The 17842-nt window shown below is 39.7% G+C and overlaps 1 protein-coding gene across 1 annotated transcript in view; it reads left to right on the top strand.

Moving 5' to 3' along the window:
- Positions 1-6001, top strand: part of LOC146307792 (cadherin-12-like) — a 131738-nt gene extending 125737 nt beyond the window's left edge. Inside the window, exon 12 of the mRNA XM_084747588.1 lies at positions 4706-6001. Coding sequence (XP_084603714.1) covers positions 4706-5217 — 512 coding nt within the window. The 3' untranslated portion in view covers positions 5218-6001. The remainder of the gene's footprint in view (positions 1-4705) is intronic.
- Positions 6002-17842: the final 11841 nt, after the last annotated feature.

Raw genomic sequence — 17842 nt, 5'->3', positions numbered from 1 at the left:
CTGGCATGGCCATTCTCAAAGGTTATAGCTTGACCACTCATATGGAGATGTCTGCATGAAAATGAGTCACAGTATAAATGTGTTATTTTCGCCTATTCTATTGGAATATTTCTGCATACTGGGATCCCTAAAGAGATTGGATTCAGTGAGCCCAAGTATATTCACATGTGATATTGCAGTCCCTTTTTGCACTCCCATTTTTTGAAACTTGTCCTCATTTCATAAAATGACCTACTGTGACCTCTGGGATAATCACTGCCTCATTAAACATCGGGACAACAAACCAGAGGTCTGGAGCATTCAGATGATGGGTGGCTTTCCTAGGTATATTGACAATTCCCGCAACAGAAGCGCTCGCCATCCAATCACCGAAAAAATGAAATTCGGATACAGAATTTTCCAAAATGTCAAAAGTTTTTGAAATCAAAATGAAGCATGGGTTCTTCTGGGGTGCTCCACAAGGTCATGGTGTCTTCATTCCACATTTTGGAGGGATTTTTGACCATTTTTAATCAATTCTCGAGTATATGAATACTTCTATCTACCCCTAAGATCACTTGCCCCCCCTCAAAAAAGACAAAAATGTGTTCATGGTAGCGAGGTTGGGAAGGGAAGAAGTTTTAAAAAAAAGTCAGCACAAGGTAACCTCACACATTGGCAGCTATGAAAAATACTTGTTTGCATTATTTTAAAGGGTTTAAATATATCATTTATCATCCAGGAATTATTATTGTCAGCATTATTTATCTCAGTACGCTGTGTACTCTTTTGACCTCGATTAAATTAGTTTTTGGTATTGGTAGAGAATGTTTTATCCACTGTAAGAAATTTGGTCTTTCTTTTAAGTTTAGGAGAAATTTTATGAGCTTAAAAAACTTCTGAAATGTCCTTGTAGTATGCATACCTTACTTTGTCCACAGTATATCTTTATAATGTATTTAATTTACTCATTAGTTTATTTATCACGGACAATGGAAAATGCATTGTAGTTACAATAACATGATGCAGATGTGTTGAATGTAGGATTTCTCACCAAGGTTAACTTGCAACCTCTGTCCTTGGTTAGACTTTCCTGCTTATAAAAGGCTGTGACATAAAATAACAAGAATTCACTAGTTAAATTAAGTACATAATAAATGTAGATTTGGCAGGTTAGGTGCAGTTTTACCTTTAAAATCTTCCCTGGTGCAGTTTTAAATATTACTGGCTTGTGATGTCAAAGTTAGAGATTATTGTAAGACACTGAGCTTCACACCTAGAATACAAATGTGCATCTAAACAGTCAGGTCTAGTTAAACAGTTGTCCATTTTTGACAGGACCTGACTCTAGAGGTGCTGAGCTGACCGTCAGGCTTAGTCTGGCCTCTCTCCAGGAGCGTCTGCAGTTAATTACAGAACCCATATGAATTTGGTCATTCAATGAGACGTTTAAGATTGGAGGGAGGGACGCTTAGCTCTATAAACTAAATCCAATCTTGCTGCCCTGTGGCTGCTTCCCAGGCTGCAGCTTTTACATTTCACACAAGGTCATGGTTGTAAAACTCCTCCTTAATTCTCTGCTATTAATGTCCAAACTCATCTACATAGCAGGGAGGAAGTAAATGTAGGTTTATGGTGTCATTTTCCGAATTATGAATATGGGATGGTGGGTTGTTAAAGAAGTCCTATTTTACAGTGGAAGTCAAGGGTGGCTGTGACCTTTGAATTGAGCTGTATTTACATTTCTCTGTCTCTCTCTAATATGTGGTCCAACAAGGAATCCAATGTTAAATTCCTGCTGCGCCTCATCATAAATCTTTTTTCACTGCCTTCATGAATGTATTCATGTGAAATATCAGCATGAGTTTCATTGTTTTATGTGCGAGGGAACATAAAAGCGCACGGCCGATTGTGGCGGTGTGCTGCAGAGCCGCGTCGGTGTGTTCGCTCCATCTGAGAAGAATGTCTTCAAAGCTCCCAAGTCGACTCGCCCCCAAGGCTGAGGCTGACGCCAAACTGTCATGCTGTCCCCGAGAAGGAAAGTGGCAGAGAGAATCAGAACTCACACTGAGAGCATTTCCATAGAGCCACTTAGCTCCCATGCAGGATTTGTCAGGATGACCCAGTTGTCCTGCGAGGAGAAATGATGAGGCAAATTAAACAGACCAGCACAGAGGCTTTCATCTGCATTGCTGTTTCTTTCAGACTGATGTGGATTGGCTGCGCCCAGTGACAAGCTGTGTTCAACCAGTGTGTCCTGTAGTAACTGACTGTTGTTGAAGTCTACACTGGTGCCACTGGGGGGAGCTGGCACACTGTAAACAGGGAGATAAAATCACTTGGGAGTGAGGGGAGGCAGAAAGGAAGTGAGATACAACAAGGATGAAAGGAAGAGACCTACTTAAGGCTTTTTTTTCCCAGGCTGAATGTATTTATTGGACTTTTTCACGTGAATGACTTCAGTCTCGTCCCAGCCATTGCTCTTCCTCTTATATGCAACTGTATATTGATAACCCAGAGGAAACAAACATATTTCACTGCATTTTTCACTGATGAGACAGAGGGGAGGGACACAGAGGGAGACAGACTGCACTGACAGGAGAGAGAGGGTGAGAAAGAAATTTATTGTAACATTATGTGTTGAAAATCTTGCTGCGGTACTACAGTGTCTGAAAGGTGCAGAACCTCAGGCGACCTCTGAAGGGTTGCGTGCTACAGCAGTAAACTGCTTTGCTGCTTTGGGTGTATTCTCAGCGGTACTATTCTGTCCAGCAGTGTTTACAGTTCTGGTAATACTTATTATAAGTACAAGGCACAAGGTGCAAAGTTCATTTATTCATCACTGTACAACACAGGGTTGTATAATAAAACACAAGTTGTAGTCCCTTTCTGCTACCCACAAAACAAACAGACAAAAAAAAAATAAACAGATGAATAAATAATAAGTCATGAAAATATTGTAGTTTTTATGGTGCTGGCAGAGAGTGAATGGAGGGGTCATGGCCTGAGGGAAGAAGCTGCTTTGTAGTCTGGTGGGACGTCTGCAGATACTTCTGTATCTCTGAACATACAGCCCTGAGGGGCTCCGGTGTTAAGTATAATTTGCAATGCAGCCAGCACACATTATAGCTTTCAGATACGAAAGTAATCCCCAGTTGCCATTGATTTGTAGGGCATAACAGGCCACATTTGGTTTTGTATGTCTACTTAAAACCATGGTTGTATAGTATTTCATCTACTGTATCTTTACTACGTGAGGCAGGTTTTAACTACATGATTTACATAATCCTGACTTGAAGTGAAATCCAATATAGATATCGCTGATATGGCATATATGTTTTACTATTTCCCTTGTTATGTTTCTTATGTATGTATTCTAACATACATTTAATAATGTATGTAACATATCTATGAAATTATGCAGAATTATGCATGTCTTTTATGTGAAACTGCATGTGTTCTTGACCAGGACTCGCTGAAGAGAGAAATCTAGTATTTCAATGGGACTTTCCTGGCTAAATAAAGGATACATGAAGTAAAATGTGCTGAACGTTTGGTTATGTGTAAACCAGATGTCTAAAATGCTGACATCTAGAGATTTCATGTCTAAGACTAGAATCCATAGCTATGCCAGGTCTGTGAGGCTACACTTAGCATGCTAGCTTGCTTATATTGATGCGAACATGCAGATTTTTATGTTCACTATCTTAGTTTACTGTGTAAGCATACTAATGTTTGCTAATAATCTCTAAACAAGAACAAAGGCTAATTAGTTTAGCAGATATAGGGCCATAACCAAAGTATCTGTGAAATTCAAATTTTAACCTACTGGAAGTGCTAGCTAAAAGGTCAGGGGATCACCAAAGTCATTACAGTTAATGCTGAGAGGGATATGAACCGGGTTATCTGTAACAGATTTCATGGCAATCCATCCAATCCAAGAATCACAGAATCACATCTGGACATTGTCTTCATTTACCCTTTCATATATGTAGGACACATCAGGAGTTTGTCTGTGTCAGATGCGTTCTTACCAAGTCAGAATACTCTGTTTGGTTTAGGCGAGGGGTGGCAGCATGTAGAAGGCGGGACATAATGCAAAAAATATGTTTACACCACACAGAAGATGGTTCTTAATCATGTCTCTCCAGTTCACAGCCATTGTCTTGGTGTTAATGACAGATCTTCTCCACCCTCAGATGTTTCATGTCAGTTGCATGATAGAAACGTCATTAACGTGCCCACTCGCTCGCTGTGAACTCTCTAGCTTTCTTCACACGTGGGCTCAATTGGACATTACATGTGCTTTGAATGTTGAATGTCGATTCGATTCTTACATACAGCTCCTCTGGGTAATGTCTACAGAAGTTCAGGGTTGCAGTGCATGTATGAAAGGGATTCAGGATTCATTCACAGGGACCTTGAATTTCTGCACAATCCATTCTAAAGTTGTTGAGATATTTTAGTTTGGAGCAAAGTTGGGCAACCAACAGATGGGCAGAATGAACTAAAAACTGACATCTAACATCTAAAAAATACCAACCAAATTCAGCCCATTTTATCCTAAATACCTTAACCATCTTTTAACATACAAATTACCCAAACTATGCTAACTAGGTTACCATGAAAGATTTTGTTTTCTCCTAACAGAATATGTGTTTCAACCTGAGTGATGTGGGTGTGTTAACAGTGGTCTAACATGCAGTTCTCTCGGTTTGTCACCCAGTTATCGTGGTCCTCTACGTGGGCTTGAGACGGCAGAAGAAAAAGGAAACCCTTATGTCATCCAAAGAGGACATCCGGGATAACGTCATCCACTATGACGACGAAGGAGGCGGCGAGGAGGACACGCACGCCTTTGACATGGGCACGCTTCGCAATCCCAAGGTTGTCAAAGAGAACCTGTACCGCAGGGACGTCAAACCTGAGCAGAAGCGAGGTCCCAGGGCCCCTGTCTCTCAGGACAGCACTGACATCCGAGATTTCATCAACCAGCGTCTGAAAGAGCACGACGTGGACAACTCGGCCCCGCCCTATGACTCCCTGGCCACGTACGCTTACGAGGGCAACGGCTCTGTGGCCGAGTCGCTCAGCTCCATCGACTCCCTCGCCATAGACGTTGAAGAGGACTATGATTACCTCAATGACTGGGGGCCCCGCTTTAAGACACTAGCAGGGATATTTGGGGAGCAGTCAGAAACTCAGTCGGACTCAACCACCACGGAGAACACACATTGATGTTATTCACGGACTCAAAAAGCAAATATGTAACAACGTTCTTTTGGTTGGCGACACACACCATTGTTTTCCTCCCATGTTATCTGTTTTCATGTCTTTCCAGCTCACCGTTTTCTATTTTATGTGGTACTTTTTACCATGCTCGGTCCCAGAATTGTAAAAAGTGAGGGAATATATGATAACATGATTAGATGAGCAAAGCAGCCATTCAATTACTTTTCAATTGAATGTTGTTTCTTGTCTTACATTTTGTTTCCTCTTGGGGAATACGCATACACATGGAAATGTTGTCATTTCCAGGAACATCCTTAAAAGTGCCTCAATATAATTGTTCTATCACTTGCTATTTCATGCCACATATCCAGTGTTGTTACTTAGAACCCCATAGGTTACGCTAATTTAGTCGGCATACGGTGCTCTGATTTGACTGAGGCATCTACCAAGACCAGTGTCACTTCTGTGGGGACAATGACGTGGCCCGAGTCTGGCCAAAGATGTTTTGAATGTTATTTATTGTTCTATTTATTTATTGGCTGATTGAGTTGGATTAGATTTTTGTGTATTTATCTATTTATCTCTCAGTCATCAATCTGTATTTTTTATTTTTGGAGACACTCGAGGAATTTTGTAATTAATCAAGGCCCACATGAAAATGTATGTTTCTGTTAGGTGGGTCCTGTGAATAGACTTGTACTAGAGTTGTAAAAAAATAAATTAGGGCTAAATACTGCAGTTCAGTCATGTAATAAACACAATTTTCTTAAATAAACCACACTTGGCAAAACCCCTGTCTGTGTTTACTTATTTGGCTCACATTACTGTACTGTTTCTGTGTCTGATCTATTAATATTTAAAGCTCATCCACCAATGGATTAAAGAAAATGCCGAGCTCTATATAATGAGGCTGTCTGCGAGTGCTATATACAAAAGCTCTCTAAAGTTGATTGTAGAAATGTAAAACAACATTTCTGGAAAAAGGTGTTGCAACAATCTGTCCCCAGGAAAAGCAACTTTTGGGATTATGTAGACATATAATGCACATAATAAAGATAAGTGTCAAGTGATTCTTGTTCCTTGACAACCCACCAGAATGACTTTGTCATTATTGGCTTTCCCTCTCATGCGACCGTTATTTTTGGTACAGATGTTCATGTTCTACTCTAGGGCCTGTGACTGAAAATTGTTTTGTCTGATTTGAGGTATAGTGAAGATTTTGAAGACAGAAAGGTCATCTTGGGCTCAAATTGAACCTTACAAACTTGGGAAGTTTTCTATACATAAGTGAGGCATTGATATTATATACATATCACTACCTATGTGAATTTATGTGAATTTGTATATATGCATTTGTAATACCTTAATATCTACTGTCACTTTATTGTGGATTGCTGGACCCCTCTCCTGGACTATTGGTCTTGACTTGGTGGTCTTGACTGGTGCTAGCATCTAGCTCTTAAGCCCTATTTGCATGGGACTAGTATTACCCAGGGACCTGGGACCGGGGATTTGTGATCATTGCAGAGGATGCTTATGATCTTAATCTGTGTGAAAATATCTTGTCTGTAGTTTGTAAAGTTAAAGTTTTACCACAAATTACCTGCCATATTTCAGAGGTCATGTGATAATATTGGTCCACAGCGAATCAGTATTTCCATGATTTGGGGTGTTATTGTTGTTTTAACATCTGTTTCCTATTTTCAGACAACTGAACAAGTACGAAATTTGATTGCCGCTCATAATATTTTCAACAGCTGTGTCAACAGCTGTGCTGTGAGATCGGCTATATTGACATTTTAAATGAGTGATGATGACAGAGAAGGTTAAGAGCAACAAAATGTTGTCATTCAAGTACAGTCACAAAGTATCTGTTACTTGATCTAAATAAGCTTTCTTGTAAAACATGCAGAAAGTGGGCAAAACAACTCTAAAATATATTATTCATGCGGCTGCCGAACAACAGACGCCCCATTGCTGAAATGCTGAAGTTATATCACCCTTGACAAGGTATGATATCACAAAATTTGAGTAAAATACAGATGTTGCTTATCTTGTGCGAATGTGCCACATGAAACTTTGAGTGGTAATTTCTAAAACACATGAGGTCCCTTGGTCCTGTGCAGATAGTGATTTTCTATAGACTCTGAGAACAATGGGCCTCATTTACCAAAAATGTAAGTCAGATTCACAGAAGTGCTCTTAAACCACAGAATTGTTTGTATCTCTGTTCTTATAATGATGAACGCCATTGTCCTTGCAGGTGCCTCACCTAATAAGAATAGGTAAACGCCCCACCAATGCCCATATCAGGGCATGAGACTGCAGGGCCGTGTGCACACAGAAATCACACAGACAGAAGCTGAGAGAGAAAACAAGAACTGCCAAACAAAAATTGAAGGGGGTTTTATCTCCTAGGCCATGTGTTTTCAAAATTTAAACTTTGGCTTTTGCAGTTTAAATCCAAAAAAATGTTCTGTCCTTAAATTGTTCTAGTGTATTTTTTCATTCATTAACAGATGATTTTTCAGTGTATGAACATTTCAGCACTGAAGTGTGCATAACAGCGCTCGAGTGATTTGTTCTTACCTAAGAATAAATCTCACATGAGAAAACATTGGTGAGGCCCATTGACCCTCTAATGGAAAACAAACCTTCTTGTCGGTCCCTGCCTTTCATCCATCAAATGACACAATGTTTAAATTGGACATGTGGACTTCTGTCTGACATCCCTACCAGCAAAACAGCACGGCCCTCCTGGAAGAAAGAAATTGCCTAACAGTTGATTGTGTTTGTTCAGACAAACCAGCTAATAAACGCTTCTGAAAAGAGTGTTTCCGGATTCGGCCGAACATCCCCCATGCTGGGGAAAGGCAATCAGGATGTAAGAATTACAAACCGCACAGAGGCTTCAGTGTGGTATCAAAATGGCCCTATTTCCCCAGTCATTGAATAGAGTGGCTCAGACCTTTCTTGCCATGGTCTGGTGACGACATAATGGAAGGTCTGGATGAAAGCCAAAGCAGTCAGCGACATACAATGCAGAGCGTCTACCAATGGATGTGAAGTGATTCCCCTATCTGTGTCTCTCTATCACATCCAACAGGTACACCTCAAGGCCGAGCTTCGCTAAATGTGCTGCGATGTGTTTGAGTGGATATTAAGCAGTTTATGACCCTTGCAGGCAGCAGGAATTGCAACGACAAAGACAAGTTAACTTCTACACCCTTATCATCCTTTTAACGTATGGTGGTCAGTAATTGGCAGTCAGATCTTTACAAGAAAAATTAATTAAATAGCTCATAGAAACAGAGACGCAACAGGAAAATGAGTAACTAGAGTGATAAGAGAAACTGTCCTCACCATAAGTTCACTTCAAATGAACTGTTTCTTGCTGTGGTGATGGAAAGGTGGAAGCAGCGTGATGTTGAAGCGCTACAGGACCTCTTTAAAGGAACGAGTTGTGGTGGGTGGTAGCCACAGAGATGACGGAGGAGAAAACTGTCAAGTGGATAATTTTTTGAAGTGGTCATATGAGGTTAAGAGGGCACTGACAATGTCTTCCAGAGGATCAGGAGATACTTCTTGTATATGGGTGTTATTGGAAGGCGATGGAGGAACTAATTAATTTGCTTTGTTAGGGGGACTGATTTCTTCCAAACTCTCTTTTCATACTTATTGTAGGTCTCTCAACAAACAGCTAACTTTTCAAACATGTTAACACTGTCAATTACGTTGTACAGTTAGCTACCTTTAAAAACTGAGGGCAGATTGGACGATACAGTAACTCTCTATCACCTCTTGAGGCACAAAGTGGTTTTACAAGACAGGGTGGACTGAGGCTAGCTGGCTACTTCAGTACATGTTTCTGCAACACAATACATAGACATCATTGACACTTGACTTAATTAACTTTAGCATTTTATTCCATCACATTCTGTTGATAATTTTACTTTATTTTTATATGTTTAAAACTTAAATTCTTACATATAGCTCCTTTAACATATAGGTTTTTGTCATCTTTTTTTACTTAGCAGTTTATTATCAGGCTGCTTCTTTAACCAGTGTGAAATAATCAGTCAATTAATTGTGAGTGTGTAGTGTTAGTGTATCAACAAGGAATTTCACAGGTGCCAGGTTTTCTAATGTGAGGATTTGCAGTTCTTTTCTGTCTCTGGATTGCTTTGGGAAGTTAGGGACTTATCCTGTGAGACATTACAAATCTGCTGGATGAACTGGCACAAAGTTTGATGCAGACATTAATGGCTGCCAGACTATAAATTTAAATGACTTTGGGGATCCCCTGACTTCTCCTCTTGCGCCACCACAAGGTTGACATTTATGTTTTTGAATGAATGTCTTGACATCTGTTGATGGACTGCCATGACATTTGGCACTGATGTCCTCCTTAGGATGAATTGTAATCACTGTCTCTGCTTTTCATTGCCTTCATCATGTCAAAATTTCCATTTTATTTTACAACAAAACACCTGCAAAACTGATGACATTCCCATCAACCTCAGTTGTACGTTGTGCTTTTTGCTAATAACAAATGTTAGCGTGCAACCATGCTAAACCATGGAAAACAATTATGCCTGCTTGTGCTTGACTGTGAGCATATTAGCATACTGACGTTAGCATTTGTGTCTTGCCCAAGGACACTTCCACATGAGGTGGACCCACCCGAGCCACAGCCATTTGGGTCTAAATGAGTAATAGGTACAAAAGGTTTTGTATTACTGCAGTAATGCTGTCAGCATTACTGCACAGCGTGAAGTTTATTATAGTCATCTTTACACATTTTATTTTGAAAAGTCAATCACATGTTTTTTTATTGTGCAATTTGAGATCAGTACATGGCTCTATTAATACATTATTTGATGAACACTGTTACACATGACAAGTCAGTGGCACAGCTTCTGATTGGTTGACAAGTCAGGAACAAAGCGGTTACTTTGGGACTGAAAACAACATTTCAAACTCTTCCTCTATTCCACAGTGCTCACAAATTATGCTTTGTACTATTCCATAAAGGAGCTACTTTATGCTGATAATGGTCCAACATAGTAGTCCAGTGAAACATAATTATTTGGGCTGTTGTGGTAAACCACCATCTCATGGGAATGTGTTGCAATTTCACCGCAATATGACAAAACCCATATCATCACAGCCCTGGTTCCATGATATATATAGCCTCAGCTGGTAACTAAGCCCATCAAAGTAAGTTCTGTTCTCTGAAAGTACTTGTTTTTGCCACTGACAGGCTCAAATTGTTATCTGAATGTCTGACAACATTATAAAAATAGGGTAGGACACAGAAATTTTAGTTCATTAATTAAAATAACTAAATAACTGAGATGAGTCAATAACTGAAAATAATTGTTAGTTGTAGCCCTGCTTGAGTGGTTAGTTTGCTGAGAGCGATCCGATGCAGCAGGCAAATGTGATCCATAAACACTATATCCCCCATGTGGCCGCATGGCCTTTCCCTAACCACACCATATCCATGCCACTTATGACTCAGCCTGTCTCGTGGCACTAGGCAGTGTAGACAGACCAAACAGAGACATCAGCAATAAGAGGGAGGAGTGGGGGGGACAGTGTGGGAATGAGGGGGCCGCCGTCCTATGCATAAACATGAGAGAATTGGCACAATCTACGCAATAGCTCAGGGGAGAGCCACCATTACCATGAGCCAAGGCAAAAAGAAGTGATGGCATTGATACTGTTTATGTTGGATCAGGTTCAACCCTCTGTGCCCCAGTGAGCAGCACTGTCCAGTCTCATTGTTCGGTCTCCTCTCTCCAGCCTTTTACTGCCACTGCTCCAGCATGAGTGGGACGCCTCCGTAAAAATCAAAACATCCTCCTCCTTGCAAGTCATTTATCGATAATTTTATCACAACAACAAGCTTTATTTACACCAGGAAGGATGTGGTAAACATTTGACTTTGCAATGAGAAGAAACATCACAATTTAGGGGGAAAATTGTTTGGTCGTGAACCAAGGTGTTTACAGCATTCAATTTCTGAGTCACACGAGTCTGTGCAAGCATCGCTGTCATGATTCAACAAAGACGAGTTGTCAAAGTGCCTTTTGAATAAACTCTTCTATTGTTGTAAGTGATGAACAATTTGCTTAGACTGAAATAAATGAATACCCGACATCACCAAGACCACTCTCCGTTATTACATTTCAGTTTGCTATGGAAACATGCCTCCGTTTTCTATAGAACCCCCTGTATTGCACACTGCTGCGGTTAGGGATTATACTGCTGATACATATGGGTGCTTTAATTAATACCAGTCACTTTGTATTATTCTGCATCTAAAGGGTATTTTCTGAGAGTGTTTATGCATATGGAAATAAAGCTGTCACCGTGGCTGCAGAGTGCTCTCTAAGCTGACAGGTTTGCTTTACAGGAATGTGCTGATCATAGTGTGCATATATTTGTGCTCACTAACCTTTGTTAACCCCTTTAATTATGCAGCAGCAGCAGTGACTAACCTTGAGATGGTGGCATGTAGGTAAACACCGCTGTCATTATCACACTTGAAGAACATGTTTACTGAGTGTTAAGCAATGATTAAGACATTAAACGATTGGGAAAAAAACAACTATTGTTTGCATGAGCGAATTACACAGAGTTGCCAGTTTATCAGCTACAAATGGGTAGTGAAAATCTCATACAATTACACACAAATGTCAAGAAATCATTATATCTTTAACAGACTTAGAGGTATAATGCCAATGGGTGAGAGGCAGGGTTTCAATTAACCTATTATGCTGCATGTCTTTGGACTGTGGGAGGAAGCTGGAGTACCCAGAGAGAACCCACGCAGACACGAGGAGAACATTCCCCAGCCACAAACTCCCCACTGCCCCAACCGGCTGGGGGATTCAAACTCAGGACTTTCTTGCTGGGAGGCAGCAGTACTAACCACTGCACCACCATACCACCCCCCAAGTTTCATCTAGTTCCATTATCTTCAAGAGAAGGGAGACATCTCACATAAAAACAATATACATGCATAAAAGATAAATATAGGATGAATTGTCTCTTTAAGTCAATGGCGGTGAAAGTTACACCCCTATTTTCATTGTGATTCATAACCGATTGTGCACCGCCAATGACACCTTAAAACCTAGATACATGTACAGCTCATTTATTCAAAATCACTTTAGAAGTCTCAGCGAGCAAACACAAGCCTATCTGTGGTATTACACTGGAGACAGGGTTGAAAGAGAACAGGGTGAAAAAGTCAGCCGGCGAATAAAAAGGCATTGTATTTTTCCTTTGAAGGTATTACACGAAAATTAAGCTGCAAAGTAACGTTTTAAATCCGTCCACCAATTTCAGAAGCATGTGTGAAAAATTCAGAATTCTTCTCTTACGCAGCATCTTTACTTTTGCGACTTGTCGCTGTTCTCCAGGACTGCTGTGATCCCTAACAGGTTGAAAAAAACAAAACAAAAAACCTATATTGCATTATTTTTTTTTCTACTCAGCAGGAACTGCTATGGAGCAAATCAAAACTGACATTCAAACTTCAAAACTCAACACTTGACTGGAATGTCAAATAATCCATCGGCTGTATTGCATATTCCTTTGATACTGCAAAAACACAAAGGGGATATTTACTGAGACAAAGAACAGCCATACATAAAAATTTTTATTTGTATTGGACCTTTCAGATTCATAAGCAAGACATGATGCTTTATATTAGGAACAAGAAATACAGATTCAAACATGGCAAAGATGTAAATAAAATAATACAGAATAAATTGAAATAGTTCTCTCATCTTTCATATGAAAACAAAATGTAATAAGTAGAAAGTTTGCTTTGTAATTTACACATAGAAGTACAATATGCTCTGTGTTGATTTTTGATCTTCACATTAATCCTCAGTGACTCTGCTGTAGTTTATAAAGTCTTGGATATTACAGCTCCAGGCGATCAATGGCAACAGTGGAAACAGATGCATTAAACTTTGAATGCCACAATAACTCAGCATGCAGCTTGTACCACACTCCAGCACACCGACTCATTCTCTCAAGCTTTAATACGGCAGTGACACACTAAAAAGTGACAAAAAAGAAGAAGGTTACATCTATTTTGCCGCGGCCTAATTTGTTACTGTTTGCAACACAATTTAAAATTCTTTCACCTTTTCACTCGTGATTGGCTCATAATCAAAGAACAGCAGTGGGTTACTTCAAATTTCACAAGTAACAATGACATTGCTGCTAATTGTCAAGACTTTGACAGTTTCGGCAGTTTGATTTGCAATTTGATTACAGATCCATTAATTCTTACAAATGACTGATGACTAATTAAAGGTAAAACAGTTATTGCAACTTTTTTCTGTAGTGGAGAAAGAATATTACTCAATTTATGAAGACAAACTGATCGTTAATATGTACATTGGATTTATAAGAATGTCTGCCTAGAAGACCTTCTTTTTCCCATTACGATTTCACATGCATGCAGCAATAAATAGAATTAAAGGCTCATTCACACTTTTTTTTTCTTGTAGACAGGTGTGTGGGAGGAAAATCCATGGGCAAGAGACCAGAAAACTCCCGCACATCATCCTTTACATGCATTAAACCTTATGTATAGATACAAGGTTTTGGTCCTTAGACTTTCATCAGGTAAGAAAGAGAAACACAGAGCATTCCAGGCAGATAAAGCCAACCCCTGCTCGGACGAGGCCAATCAGGGTCCAGTGCTGAGCTGAGCTGTCAGACAATCAGTCCCACAGACTGTGTATTTAGCCCATTGGAAGACACATCCTACCCTCAAAAAATGTATTCACAGCCCGTGATGAAGGGCAAATACACCAAATGATGTGCAAACAAACAAAAGGTAAGGTAAAAAAGTAACACTATCATGCTTTCATGTCTGATGACTACCCAGTAAATTCACCATTACACAGGCTTTAGGTTAGTGCCAAATCACACAAGAAATAAATATCTATACATATCATAGAAGCCTGAAAAACACAGAAAAATATTTTTCAAACTCATAGAAACTTATTTTCAAATAGCTTATGTCATCATCATGAATAAAAATGTGGAAAAATATTTTCAAAACCTTACAATGTGCACGCAGCACCAGCCTCAGTAACAGGGGAGTGAAGTAAGGAAAATAGTATCACTAAAGTTTATTTTTTTCCCCATATATTGCCATGAATGAAAAGACACAAATGAATGGAATACTTGATTACTATAACTGAGCTATTTAAAAAGCATTTGTATATGAATGATTCTGCCCCAAGCTTTTTGATGCATGTACAATAAGAGGTTGATCACTGCAACCGTGATCACGATACGCTGTTTTCACTGAGCTTTATTACTTTCTCTCATGTTCTGAAGCAGGAATCATAATGATAGCACCAGAAATCCCCAAATAGCTATCCTTTAGACAACATTGTCTTTGCCAGTTCATTAACTAAGGAGAATCAGGCTCTCTGTTCACCGCTGAATGAGTTACGGGCCATATGCTCTGTGCTCTGTTTAGACTTAACATGTAGACTACACACGGCTTGAACCCATTCCTCTTACTCATCCAATCGGCTGCTGGTGTGCTTTGCTAACAACAACAGACACAGACCATTGCCTAGCGCTCCCAAGAGACTGCGTGCATGTTATTTTTAAAGCCCGTACAAAACAGGTTGAGCTGCTCTGCGAGATACAAACGTGCATGCTATTACAGCACAAAGCCAGCCACTCCTGCTGTAACAGAGTGATGGGGCTTATCTGAAAGGATACTGGTCAGGGATGCTCTGTCTGCAGTCATCCTCTTCTTAGGCTTCTTTCAATGTATTTATGAATATATGAATATATTTGTACATTTTCTTTAGCTAGAGGGAGGGTCTACAGCAGGTTGCCTCTGTAATACCCTGACATGTATTGATAAAGTATAGGATTAAAGCGAGGATGTACACATTTAGCATGGTTGAAGCGGTTTATTCCAAAACGTTTAGACTACACTGAAATAAGGCTCCCAAAGGGGTTCTTACTGAAGGAGTGAGGTTCTACCCAGAACCATTTGCTTCTGAAGAACCTTTTTTGGGGGGTTTGTCTTTATAAAACTAAGAATTGCATTAGGAAGCATTTTCTTTCCAGAGGACTTTGGTTTTGGAAAAAAGTTCAAGGACTGTTGAAATCCTTGAAGAACTCTTTCATCAAGGGTTCTCTGAACCCCTGGATGGGCTCTGGCTTAAACCCTTGGAATATAGAAAGGTTCCTGGTGAAACCCCATGAGTGTTTTCTGAATAAACCCTTGAAATATTAAAAGGTTCCTGGTAAAACCCCAAAGTGTGTTCTAGATAAAACCATTGAATCTAAAAAGGTACTCTTTAGAACCCCCTGAGTTTGTTATAGATAAACCTGAAATAAAAAAAAAGGTTCACAGTAGAACACACTTGGTGTGTTCAAGATAAAACCTTTGAAATATAAAAAGATTCCTGGTAAAACCCTTGAGTATGTTCTTGATGAAACCCTTGGAATATAAAAAGGTTCTTTGTAAAACCCTTGAGTGTGTTCTAAATAAAACTCTTGGAGTACAAAAAAGTTCTCGGTTGAACTGTTTGAGTATATTCTAGATAAAACCTTTGATATAAAATGGAATCTAAAAGAAGCCAAAGAACCTTTTAGGGTTCAAGTTAGCACTTTTATTTCTAGGAGTGTATTTTATACTGTTCCAACTCACAGGGTACCACAGAACCACCACAGTGATTCAGTGCAGTTCTCAGGTCTCTCTCAGCTGCACTGGTGCTTTCAGTATCAAAGTACAAACCATCTGAACAAAATACAGCAAACAAACCCAAACTGTAAGGTTTCATAGCTATGATAAGGTCGATGTTGAGGCGGCAGCGGGCGACAAAAACGAAGCAAGGGCAAACCGCTGCTTTAACTGCTGTGAACACCAGTTTGTTTTATTATCTGTGTCGGGGTTTCGCGTGCGAGTTCACCTTGTTACCGTGGCACCCAATTTGGATGTGGGCCCGCCGAGAGTGAGAGCGTCAAGAGTATTGAATTTAGCAGAGCATCCCCGCCTGAAGCTTTCTTCTACGCTCTGCTGGTACAGTAAATGATTCAGCGTGGAGGACCCTGATTCTTTGAAAAGATTTGACCACATATCTGTGAAATTGAACAAATTAGGGATTAACACTGGAAAGCTGTCAGGGAGTTCATACCTTGCCAAGGCTGTACATTGAATGTGTTATTTTAATGAAATTGTACGGGAATATTGGGATTTATATAAGGATGAAAGGTGACACCACTGCTAAATCCATGTTTTCTACAGTTAGTTTCTTTTAATAATTGTTCTCTAACCTCAAACAAGAAGTTATTTTAGGATCTTTACCTAACCTAGATATTTCTTGGCCTAAATCAAACAGTCTTTAACCATAGTGATATAAGAGCAGAAATTCTTTTTGTTTCTGTTTTGTAATACTGAAATGTAATGTCAAATTAGTAAAAGCATACATGTGCCATTCTGAAGGGCAACTAGTCAATGTATTTGCTGTTGTTGACTGTCTTTGGCTGTTACAGCCACATTCAAACTTTGTGTGTGAAACTGTTTCAGTGTGAGCGCAGATTCACACCCAGAAGGTACTTTTCCTGAATTAAAACAATGCAATGATGATAAATTGGCAAACTCAGATTGTCCAGAAACTGTAAATAACACGTTTACCACCACTCACAAGTTGAGAAGCCGTAAAACAGCGGGAATTCGATTTCCTATAGAGTTTTCACAATAAAAGTTCCCCATTATTTTGTTATTTAAAAACTTTTATGACGCAAAAAAAAGGAGATGTTGGGTTGTCATCAGTAGTAACTTAGCATGACTGCTATAGAGCTAATTGTGACACGAAACAGTAAAACAAAGCAGATATCTCAATGTACAAACAGGACAGGACAAAGGCTGAACTTCAAACTACAGATATTCAGTTAGTAGCTACTAAACTAGAGAAAAGTAGTTAAAATCACTTTGTTTGTTTGTTTGTTTGTCCCCTGCCAGTCTATGTGTTGGTAGCAAACATGCTACTAGTTCACCAGTCACCAAAACAGAAGCGAAAACATTCTTTAACCAATGAAATGACACATACAATGGTACGCTTCCTGTGATTAGTTCGAATGGTGTTCACCACCAGAAATTAACTGCTTCAAGGTGGACCAGAGAGTAGTTCTTTGGTTTGGACCAGAGTTGAAGTCCGCACCAAAACGAACCACACCAAAAGGATAAATGCTCCAAGGTTCGTTCCAGACTAAACAGGCTCGTGTGAAGCTGTCTTAAATTCATGCAATGTATGCATAATATGTGTCAGATGTGAGACTGTGTAGGCAAATAAGTCTGTGCCAGGACAGGGAGGCGATTGGTGCACCAGCCACTTGTTACCGCCAGTGATTGGCTCCATCTGGATGACATCCCACTATATAAAGAGCCATGATGGCGGTGGCACTGCATGGGGGCATAAACTCATCAGTCCCTTCCTTCTAACCACACTTGTCTCTGTGCAAAGCTTTGCATCTGTTTCTCCCCCAGGAGTTTGTAGAGGTGGGCTGCCAATTCAGCTTGATTTTTTTTTTTTTACTATTTATATTAATATAGGGAGGTAAG

The sequence above is a fragment of the Lutjanus erythropterus genome, chromosome 21 (genome assembly GCF_056507025.1).
Source record: "Lutjanus erythropterus isolate fLutEry1 chromosome 21, fLutEry1.hap2, whole genome shotgun sequence".
Lineage (NCBI taxonomy): Eukaryota > Metazoa > Chordata > Actinopteri > Lutjaniformes > Lutjanidae > Lutjanus > Lutjanus erythropterus.
The sequence above is the reverse complement of the archived record's forward strand: the minus strand, read 5'-3'. Positions and strand labels throughout refer to the sequence as shown.